This window comes from Rhagoletis zephyria, unplaced genomic scaffold, assembly GCF_001687245.7.
Source record: "Rhagoletis zephyria isolate East Lansing unplaced genomic scaffold, Rhagoletis_zephyria_1.1 Rzeph_scaffold_00520, whole genome shotgun sequence".
NCBI classification, from domain to species: Eukaryota; Metazoa; Arthropoda; class Insecta; order Diptera; family Tephritidae; genus Rhagoletis; species Rhagoletis zephyria.
In genome coordinates, this window is record NW_016157604.1 from 35473 (window position 1) to 46242 (window position 10770).

General features: G+C 39.0%; 3 protein-coding genes across 4 annotated transcripts; 2 read left to right on the plus strand and 1 right to left on the minus strand.

The window, feature by feature from the left end:
- The first annotated feature begins 1601 nt into the window (after window positions 1–1601).
- Window positions 1602–4000, plus strand: Prp3 (pre-mRNA processing factor 3). 2 transcript variants are annotated; one of them, XM_017612278.1, is made up of 3 exons: window positions 1607–1768; window positions 1835–3035; window positions 3155–4000. In XM_017612278.1, exons 2-3 carry the CDS (start codon window positions 2090–2092, stop codon window positions 3904–3906), a joined length of 1698 nt encoding a protein of 565 aa, XP_017467767.1. In that variant the 5' UTR covers window positions 1607–1768; window positions 1835–2089; the 3' UTR covers window positions 3907–4000. The 2 variants fall into 2 exon arrangements, with proteins under 2 accessions (XP_017467766.1, XP_017467767.1); XM_017612277.1 differs by having other exon boundaries at window positions 1602–3035.
- On the minus strand, window positions 3972–5183 carry Mtr3 (exosome complex exonuclease Mtr3). Its single transcript, XM_017612279.1, has 4 exons — window positions 4921–5183; window positions 4752–4869; window positions 4381–4697; window positions 3972–4324 (listed from the first exon to the last, which is right to left on the minus strand). The coding sequence occupies exons 1-4, from the start codon at window positions 5063–5065 to the stop codon at window positions 4026–4028; spliced, it is 879 nt and encodes a 292-aa protein (XP_017467768.1). The 5' UTR covers window positions 5066–5183; the 3' UTR covers window positions 3972–4025.
- A 2300-nt stretch (window positions 5184–7483) lies between these two features.
- On the plus strand, window positions 7484–10770 carry Rpn1 (regulatory particle non-ATPase 1). The gene is made up of 3 exons (XM_017612280.1): window positions 7484–8554; window positions 8607–9443; window positions 9506–10770. Exons 1-3 carry the CDS (start codon window positions 7484–7486, stop codon window positions 10331–10333), a joined length of 2736 nt encoding a protein of 911 aa, XP_017467769.1. The 3' UTR covers window positions 10334–10770.

Genomic DNA, 10770 nt, shown 5'->3' on the forward strand with positions numbered 1-10770 from the left:
ACGGTAAATTTCAGAAATGCTTGAAACTTCAATATTTCGAAATTTAAGGACGCTAATTTACTCAAAATTGATACACCCCGGCTTACCATCTAGCACTAGGTTTCGGAAAGGTGAAAAAACATATATTTAATACTTGCGCCGGGTATTTAATGTTCGGCTCCGCCCGAACTTAGACTTTCTTACTTGTTCACTTTTTAGATTATTATCACTTTTTGTGTATTCTTTAATCTAAATTCAGTTGAGTTTGACACTTTTCAGGATTTTGCCAGAAAAAATTCTTCTGACTAAATCTGAATACTTCGGACTGATGAGAGTCACTCACACTGAGTGTCGCTCTCTCATTTTTGCTGTCATTTACGAGTTAAGGAACGCTTTTTGGACTAAATCTGACTACTTCGGACTTTTTCTGACTATTTCTGGGAGATAAGGAACGCTCCTAATGCACTTGAACGCAATGTAAAACGGAAGCATCTAAAATCAATAGATCCTTACGAATTCGCCACGATTTGTTACGATTCGCCCCTTGCATTATAACCAAGGCATTATTGTTACTAAATATCATAACATTATTTCTACTTTAGCACCTCCTATTAAATAGACATCATCTGTTTTATATTTTTGTCCTCCCTAACATTTGAACTTCTGTTTTGATTCCCCAAAGTTCCATATCCGACACGTTTCGGGCAATTTCAAATGCATTTTTCCCACAAAGCGAGCCCACTAAATTAACGTTGACATCAAAATATGTGTAAACAATATTAAATTTACGTATGTCAGAAAGAGATAGATCATGTATTAAAAACTAATGAAAATGGCGAAAGCGTAAGGCGAAAATGAAATGAAACAACCCAAAGCTAACGAAAAATGGAAACTTGTGCAAATTTCACAATTTCTTTTAATCACGTTCTAAAAACGTGTACAAAAAAATACTTATGAAAATTATCAACCTGAGAAAATTTGGCGGCAATTTTTCACACATGACATGAGAACGCCTGTAATAGTAACGAAAACGCGGAACACAAGAAAGCGGCCAATTGCTGCAGAGGTTGCCGATTTCAGCGCCATGGCTTTCGTTGCGCCCTCGTACGCATAGACGTCGAAATCGCCAAGATTGACCACAAAACTTTTTTCACAACTTTCATTTCACAAATTAACGCTTTAAAAATTTCCGCTTACCTTGAAAAGTATCGTCATTCTCATCTTCAGATGCCATTTTCACGATTATTCACAAATTTCAAGTAATTAATTCACAAAAAACTAGATTAATTTATAAAAATTCAGCACTACAAATTCAGTACGTCAGAATTCACTCACGAAGCCGCTTTAACAATTAATGCTGCCACTTTGTGTGAACACTGTCAGAGTTGTATTTCAAGAATTGCCACACTATTTATGTATAACAAACTGAAACTTTTATAAAACAATACATATGATTATTTGCGAAAACCTAAAACGAATCTTTTTTCTTTACTATTTTTATATCAAGATATGTAACTTTTCAGCGTTGTTGACTACTTGGACCAATTCTTTTTAATCCATTTCACTCACCAACTCACTAACTAATGATCTATGATTCTTGCCAAGTGAAAGTCTCTGGTTACTTTGTATACATACCATGATTCCAATTGGCTTCGAAAGATCTGGCATCAGCTTGAAACGTCAAATTTTATTGAGCAGACGAAAATTTTTGAGACGATTTTCAACGTTTTCATGAATTTTATTGCATAAAAACTGTTTTAATCCAGATAAAACAATATATTCGGCTTTGGTAAATAGTAATTAAACATTTTTCAGACCAAATTAATTGCGAATTATGTCCTATTATACGCGTAAGGAGATCGATGAATTGCACCCTGACATTGCAGCTTTGACAAAGGGAGTAGCTGCTAGTGGCGAAGAGGATCGCGTCATAGGCACTATCGAACACTGTTTACACAATGGATATGACCGACGACGCATTGGGGAAAAACTGGAAAAGGTCCTGGACGCAAAACAGAGCTCTAGACTAGCGGATAAATTGCAAGACAAATTAGATGAATATCGTCGTAAAGCCAAAAAACGTAACGCCAGTGAGGAAACTGGTACAGAAATGCCGAAAAAGTCTCGATTCGATATGAAAGAGAAGATCAGTAAAGCTACGGCCGCACCCGCTTTAACGCCATTGGCCGCAGCTTCAGCGGTTGCGGCAAATATAAATGCGGCTACCGCCACGCCTGCTGAATCTACAGCAGGGCTGAATTCGACACAAATCAAATTGATGATGGTTAATGCTCAACGAGAAATAGAAGAAAGAAAGCGTGCACTTAATAATCTGAAAGCTAAAGATCCTATTCTTGCGTCTGTCCCACAAATCGGTTTACCAGTTGCTTTAGCTACGCAAGCACTAGCAAAGAAATCTGCTGTACCAGAAGACGCTGAAAAAGCCAAAAAGATCGCAGAATTGCAAGCACAAATACGTGCAAAATTGTCTAATCTCATTCAACCACCGCAGGTGCAAGATCGACCAAAACCTTTAATTTTAGACGAAGATGGACGAACAATAGATAAAAGTGGCAGAACCGTTAGCATACCGACCCTTACTCCAACTTTAAAAGCAAATATACGCGCCAAAAAGCGAGAAGTATTCAATAGAAGCCAAGTTCATACAGATCGACATGCGCAGCAGGAGGACTCTGTAAAGTTCTTTGATGATCGTATTGCCCAGAAACCTACTGTACGGACCAAACGTTCATTACGCTTCCATGAACCAGGAAAATTTCAACAACTAGCAGAGCGTTTGCGCATGAAAGCACAGTTGGAGAAACTTCAAAATGAAATTTCGCAAATTGCACGCAAAACTGGTATTAGTTCTGCCACAAAGTTGGCCCTCATCGCACCAAAACAAGATACCCCAGACGATGTGCCAGCAATGGAATGGTGGGATTCTGTAATTCTAACACAGGATTTGAATACGTCGGATGAAAGTGGAAAGATTAGTATCAGGCAATCAGCCATCACCAATCTCATTGAGCATCCCACACAAATGAAGCCACCAAGTAAGTTAAGTCTTCGAATATGCTTAAAGATACATTTTTTTTATTCTGATAAGTAGGAACGTTGAACTAATTTGATTATTTGTTTGCTTAACTAAATTTCCCTTTTTTTGTACTAATAGATGAACCTTTAAAGCCAGTCTATTTGCCTGTTTTTCTTACAAAGAAGGAGCGCAAAAAGCTTCGCCGTCAAAATCGTCGGGAAGCATGGAAAGAGGAACAGGAAAAAATCCGTTTGGGTCTGGTAGCTCCACCTGAACCAAAACTTCGCATTTCGAATTTGATGCGTGTTCTTGGTACTGAGGCTGCACAAGACCCAACTAAAATTGAAGCACACGTACGCGAGCAAATGGCTAAACGCCAAAAAGCACATGAGGACGCCAACAACGCAAGAAAATTAACAGCAGAGCAGAAAAGTGAAAAGAAAATACGCAAGATCAAAGAGGATACTTCTTGCGGTGTCAACGTTAGCGTATATCGTATACGAGATTTACAAGACAATGCTAGCAAAAAGTTCAAGGTGGAGACGAACGCCAAACAATTGCACATGACTGGTTCGGTGGTACTTTTTCGCGATTGTTGCGTCGTCGTGGTCGAGGGTGGGCCAAAGCAGCAGAAGAAATACCGTCGACTTATGCAGCACCGAATCAAGTGGGAAGAGGATATGGTGAAAGGGCCCGACGGCCAAGAAATACCGAACACATGCGTGCTGGTTTGGGAGGGCACTAGTCAACGTCGACACTTCGGTGAAATAAAATTCAAAGTATTTCCGATGGAAAAAATGGCACGGGAATTCTTCCAGAAGCATCAGGTTGAACACTATTGGGATTTAGCTTATTCTGGCGCTGTTTTAGAAGCATCTGCAGATTCCTAAAATCTATTCAGAAGTTGAGTCTAATACCTAAGGCAAAATTTCGTTATGTAAATTTCGATGAAATATTTTAGTTAAAAAAGTAAATGTCTTTCTCTATTTCGAATGAACGTTTATAATCTTTAATCCGAATCATCATTAGCTCCGACATTTGACGATTCAAAAATTGCCCTCATGGCTTCCTGCTTTTCCAACTGTTGTTTTACCTTGTTAATTAATACATAACGTAGTGTATCCAAAATGCGTTCATTCAAAGTCAATGTATGTTCCGTAAGTCGTTTGAGCGTTTCTGGTTTGAAATATCCCTTTTGGAAGCATTCGGTAATCTGGTCCACTGCCGCCAAACTAGCAGTAACAACTATACCGTGCTCCTCGTCGGCCGCAGAGTCGCTTATGGTCGAGACTAACTGCTCAATTACAGCTGAAATTAGAAATAAATAGCTTGAGGTGTTTTTAAAATAAACTCTCTTCACTTACCGTTTGGATTTACGAACTCTACATCTCTGTATTTGCATACTGTTGACGCTGTAATTAGATCGTAAGTAGCAATACCGGCATCCACCAAAGCAGCGCCACAACAATTAATTGCGGTACTAAGCGCACATCCATCATCATCCAATATGATCACTTTAATTTCTAGTTGAAAGTACGGAAATTCATGGCGGCAAATAGCAGGCTCTAGTGCTTTTTTCAGCGCCAATGCCATAGACGTTTCCTTTCTCGGTATACATGAGGGATCTTTAACCGCAAACGGTGCATATTTCAGTGTACACGTTACTATGCCTAGTGTGCCACTAAAAAAAAAAAGTGAAGCATTAAAATATCACATTTTTCATGAGGCCACTCACATTTTTCTGGTCTGCTTAGTTAGCTCACGTGGTGGTTCTATTGATGCCATTACCTTTGTATTACCATATTCCATGTAGGCCGAGCCCTTTACAGTTGCCAGTGCACCGACTTTTAAGACTGCAACGAACTCATTAAACATTGATCTTCATAAAAAATTACGTTACCTACATGTGGATCGTTCCTCCAACTGCAAGCTGGATGGCTTCCAAAGCTTGGCAAATACATCATCCGGATTTTCGCGCTTTATATATAAGGAATAGGGCACTGACTGTTCAGGATACATAAATTTTCGACTAGCTGACGGTGGTGGCATTGTGAAGTTTTTGTATGTTTATTGTTAAATAAGATAAGATTAATTTTCTACAGGAAAAGTAAACGAGCTTGTTGGAAGGAAAAGACGGGCCAAATGCGAGAGAGATGCCAGATCTAGTTCTTTGATTTTCGGGATATGCAACATATTAGGTGTGTTCCAGCGGTTTTTGGATTAAAACCTATAGAACTGTCAAAAAGAAATATATCTCTCTTAAGAGAGAGCAATGATCAAATAACCGAGAAAACTGCTGAAATGCAAAAAACCATTTTCTTCCACCTACATATATAAATGTCAGATGTTTTTTTACGAAACTATTCATTCAGGCAAAAATTCTAACACGCAACAATTTAATTCTGCAAAGAGATCGTCAGCTGAGCATTTCTATACATCACATACATAACTAATTTACACTTTTCTTCAACTAAAGAGGAGGTTAGTTCAACATGACAACACGTTTTAAAGCGTTTTAAGGATTGACTTTAGGTAAATTGAGTGTTTAAAGTGGCTGACAAAAATTTTGGCTAACTTTGGTTTTCGATGTTTTCTTTGTTTTTTTTCAATGTTCTTTCTTTTTCTAGTGAGACCAGATGGCGTAGAACCCGCTAAAAAACATCGCCATTTTTCACTCTCTTGCTCTTGCGTGATCTTGTGTTATTCGTTCACTGGTTGGGCGATAAATCAATGCGTGTGTAGGGCCTTTTACGATTATCCTTAGTTCCGTTCGATAACAAAATTAGCCAACACCACGGGCTCTATTCTATAACTGTGAGAAAATGTAGTATACACCGAGTGCAAAACTCACAACCAAAAACTTACCGACTAAAATTCAATGAGTTTTTCAGAAGAGAAGTGTACACAATTTTGACAGTTAAAACTCATTCTCACACATGTTGAATCGCAAAATGAGGAAGTGTACATAATTTTGACAGCTAAAACTCATTCTCACTCTTCCTGAATCGCAAAATGAAGAGTGCACACAATTTTCAGTGTACACTTGAAAACTCATAGTTACAGAATAGAGCCCCAGCAAACAATGAGCCAACAATCAAACTCAAGAGCGTAAGCGAAAATTCTCTCCCAAAGAGAAGAAAAGCAAAAAAAGGAAATTAGCCATCACTTACAAGAACCGGAAGAAGACACACCCGCAAACTTTGTTTATGTTTTATTTGTAAACAAACTTAAATTCACGTCCTCCATGGAAGAAAATAGAAAAGTCAACGTTCAATGTTCGCCAGGAACATTTCTAGAAGTAAAAATAGTTGCCACTATCATAAAGTTACAGAGCAGGCAGCCAGAAAGCATATAAATACCAAAACTCGAAAAATGAAATTTTGTTTGTTTACGAAAATTGCAACCACATGTTTTGTAATCATAGATTTTCCTGATGGATAATTTTTGCTGACAGGGTTGCATGAAAAATAAGTTGAATGGCTAAATGTTGGCTGGCGACCAACTTTGTTGAAAGCGATTAGTTGAAAGGCCGTTCAACCAAAAGTAGAATGCAAAGTTGAACAATGCAAAGGCCTTTTTATGGCGAATATGTTGATAATTTTTTATATATTGATATTTTTAAACATTCATTTTTTTTTTAATGCAATCCTGCGGGAGTTGAACGCAAAAGTTGCCTGAAAAATCGCCTCTTGCGAAAGCCCTATATCGCACATTCTCCCTGTTCGCAGTATTCATCCACTTGGCGTGTCTCACTGTCGAATATTCTACGTCATTCCTCGAACATTCTGCCATTTTCATGTTCGTTTCGCGTTGCCGCAGTATTCGCCACAATGCCCTGCACCTAAGTCTGATCGTCCCGATCAGACACACTTGCTGTTCCAAACGCTGCAAGTATTTCCAAATCGACCATCTTCATCTTGGTTCTCGGTCCCCCAACGGAATAGAAGTCAAGCGGAGTAGATTTCAAATTTTTTCAAAAACCGGTGTAAATCTAATCTGATCTTAGCGAAGTCTAGTATTAAGGAACGAATTTTTTACATTTTAACGCTAATGACCCACAGATGGCCGGAAAAAACAGGGTTGTATCAGACATTCGACGTGGTTTCTAGTTGGTTAGCTTTTATCCATCTCAGTGAAATGGTTAAGTGCTGTCATTTTTATATGGCGAAACTACGCTAAATGAAGTGAGTTATCGGTTATGTGGTTAGCTCCGGTGGGGACATGGTATTAGTAGCCGTTCTACAGAACAACTCGATGTTGTAAAAAATTTGGATTGTGTACACCCCGCTTTAGCTTCTGTTAATTCCGATAACATTCCCTCATCTCCAGTTGTCACCTGTCATATATTTCTTGGTTATTGGCTGCACAGTTCACCTGATTTGACATTTAAAAAACGCACTGTAATTCTTGCTGAGTACTGGTGATTAAACAAAAAGAATCGATACGTCCTTTGAAAATCGGTAAAAAATGGTTGCTCCAAAGAAGGAAGAAAAATCTGTAGCTGAGGTGAAGAAAGACGAAGTGAAAGATGCACCGGGAAAGGAGGCAAATAAAGACGCCAAAGACGAAGGTAAGGAACAGGAGCTTTCCGACGAAGATCAACAGTTACAAGATGAACTAGAAATGCTCGTTAGTCGCCTGCAAGAGCCCGACAATTCCCTATACTTGCCAGCACTGGAAATGCTGGCAAAGCTAATAAGAGCCTCTACTACATCCATGACTTCGGTGCCGAAACCTTTGAAGTTCATGCGGCCTCATTATGACACTATGAAAACGCTGTATAAGCAGATGCCCGATCAGCAAACGCGACAATTGTGCGCTGATATTATTTCTGTACTTTCCATGACTATGGGCAGCGGTAAAGATTGTTTAGCGTACCGTTTCCTCTGCGATCGGTCGCAAAAAATTGGAGATTGGGGTCATGAGTATGTACGCCACTTATCTGGCGAAATAGCGGCGCATTACTTGGATACATCTGAAGAATTTCAATCACAGTTGATTGAATTGGTCAAACAGATTATACCGTATAATATGGAACATAACGCTGAAGCAGATGCTTGCGATTTGCTTATTGAGATTGACCATCTGCATTTGTTGCAAGAATATGTGGACGAATCGGCATATCCACGCGTTTGTTTATATTTACAATCTTGCTATCCGTATGTGCCCGAACCAGATAATACTATAATTTTGGAGACTGCTTTGCAATTGGCACGCAAATTTAATCAACACACGCAAGCTTTGCGTTTGGCATTGATGCTGAATGATATGGATAAAATCACTGAAATATTTAAGGAACCTAAAGACGCCGCGGTACAAAAGCAGCTTGCTTTCATGCTAGCCCGCCAGCAAGTGTGCCTGGAATTAGATGAGTCTGTGCCAGATTATGATGATCTGATGGAAATCATGTCCAATGCGAATTTAAATAAACATTTCTTGAATTTGGCACGTGAACTTGATATCATGGAAGCCAAAACACCGGAGGACATATACAAATCTCATTTAGATAATGCACGTACGCGTTTCGCCTCGATACAGGTATGATACATACTTCAAATTATTTGTTTTATTAATAATTTATTAATATCAGGTTGACTCAGCGAAGCAAAATTTGGCTGCCAGTTTTGTAAATGGTTTTGTAAATGCTGGCTTTGGTGTAGATAAACTACTCTCCGAAGATGGCAATAAGTGGCTGTACAAAAATAAAGAGCACGGCATGCTCTCTGCGACCGCCTCTCTAGGACTGATTCTATTATGGGACGTTGATGGTGGTTTAACTATGATTGATAAATATCTGTATTCAACCGATGATTACATCAAATCCGGTGCTCTTCTCGCATGTGGCATTGTAAATTGCGGAATACGCAATGAGGTTGATCCTGCACATGCCCTACTCTCTGATTATATTGATAATCAAAATATATCTATGCGTATCGGTGCTATTCTGGGTCTAGGTATTGCATATGCTGGCTCTAACCGCACAATTGTCATAGATACATTGAAAACGGTGTTTGCGACCAATGGTAAAAATGTTGCTAATGTAGAAGTTATGGGTATAACCGCGTTATCGTTGGGTTTGATATCGGTGGGCTCGTGCAATGCTGAAATTACCGAAATTTTGTTACAAACCATTATGGGTCTTTCCAAGTCCGATTTAAAGGACACGTATAGCCGTTTTCTATGGTTAGGATTAGGTTTGTTATACCTAGGACGGCAAAAAGCCACCGAAGCGGTTATGCTCACCTTAGAAGTACTGGATGAGCCATACCGTTCCATGGCTACAACCATGGTAGATATTTGCGCTTATGCTGGTACCGGCAATGTATTGAAAATCCAGCAGTTGCTACATATTTGCTCTGACCATTATGAATCCTCTAACGGAGACGGAGGAGAAGAGAAAGGCAAGAAGGATAAAAATAAAGAAAAGGTAAATTAAGATAGCAATGCACCTATTAAAAACTTAATAATACAAACTTGCTTCAAACACAGGACAAAGCTGAAAAGGAGAAAGAAAAGGAGAAGGATCTTTCGGCAACTCAGGCAATCGCTGTATTGGGAATCGCTCTAATTGCTATGGGTGAGGATATTGGAGCTGAAATGGCTTTTCGCTCGTTCGGAAATTTACTTCGCTATTGTGAGCCGTGTATTCGTCGTGCTGTACCACTTGCTTTAGGCTTAATTTCGGCTTCTAATCCTAAATTAAATATACTGGATACATTAAGCAAGTTTTCACATGACAGCGATGCGGAAGTGGCGCATAATGCAATTTTTGCAATGGGTCTTATAGGTGCAGGTACTAATAATGCTCGCCTGGCATCTATGTTGCGTCAATTGGCACAATATCACTCGAAGGATCCGAGTAATTTGTTCATGGTTCGAATTGCGCAAAGTCTTACACATTTGGGTAAGGGCACACTGACGCTCAGCCCATATCACAGTGATCGCCAACTAATGAATCCTATGGCTGTTGCGGGTCTTATGGCAACTCTCGTTTCTCTATTGGATGTTAAGACATTAATATTGGGTCGCTCACATTACTTGCTTTATACTTTGGTGCCAGCAATGCAGGCACGCATGCTGATAACATTCGATGAAGAGTTAAATCAACTGCAAGTGCCGGTGCGTGTTGGTATAGCTATTGATGTTGTGGGCCAAGCTGGCAAACCTAAAACCATTACTGGTTTCCAAACTCATACTACACCGGTTTTACTTGCGATGGGCGAACGTGCCGAACTGGCAACTGATGAGTATATCTCCCTTACTCCAGTTATGGAAGGCTTTGTCATATTGAAGAAAAATCCAAATTTCGTCAAGTAATAATTTTAATGCATTTTTGTCGAATTAACCTACATTTAACACATACATATTTTTGCTGGTAATTTCTGATATTTAAAATAAAATATAAAAAACTTAAACTTTCCTATATGCCTGTTTTTTATTTAGCATGAATTGTTATATTAAGTCAACGCAGATCGAAGTGGGGAACATAACGCTTTTGAAGGAAAGAAACCCAGACACAATGCACTGTTTACGTGAGAAGTTTCAGGGTGTTTTGCGGCTGACAAAACGATATTGTAACGAAACCCTCTATTTTTACGGATCATCTCTATTGACTAGCTTTATTTAATACGTCGATATTTTAGTACAATGCTATAAAAATACATTAGGGCCATTGTGACTAGTGGGACATTTTACTCCAGAATGTGATCAATTGTGAATTTTAACTATGCCGTCGGAACTTATACAACAGCGAA

What these genes read in the sequence shown, in the direction of transcription:
- Prp3 (XM_017612277.1), top strand. Translation starts at nt 1,814, where the DNA reads ATGTCCTATTATACGCGTAAGGAGATCGATGAATTGCACCCTGACATT. An exon ending in CACACAAATGAAGCCACCAA is followed by an intron (nt 3,036 to 3,154) that starts GTAAGTTAAGTC and finishes TTGTACTAATAG; the next exon opens with ATGAACCTTTAAAGCCAGTC.
- Mtr3 (XM_017612279.1), bottom strand. Translation starts at nt 5,065, where the DNA reads ATGCCACCACCGTCAGCTAGTCGAAAATTTATGTATCCTGAACAGTCA. An exon ending in GTTGGAGGAACGATCCACAT is followed by an intron (nt 4,870 to 4,920) that starts GTAGGTAACGTA and finishes AGTTCGTTGCAG; the next exon opens with TCTTAAAAGTCGGTGCACTG. An exon ending in ACTAAGCAGACCAGAAAAAT is followed by an intron (nt 4,698 to 4,751) that starts GTGAGTGGCCTC and finishes TTTTTTTTTTAG; the next exon opens with TGGCACACTAGGCATAGTAA.
- Rpn1 (XM_017612280.1), top strand. Translation starts at nt 7,484, where the DNA reads ATGGTTGCTCCAAAGAAGGAAGAAAAATCTGTAGCTGAGGTGAAGAAA. An exon ending in CGCGTTTCGCCTCGATACAG is followed by an intron (nt 8,555 to 8,606) that starts GTATGATACATA and finishes TATTAATATCAG; the next exon opens with GTTGACTCAGCGAAGCAAAA. An exon ending in AGGATAAAAATAAAGAAAAG is followed by an intron (nt 9,444 to 9,505) that starts GTAAATTAAGAT and finishes CTTCAAACACAG; the next exon opens with GACAAAGCTGAAAAGGAGAA.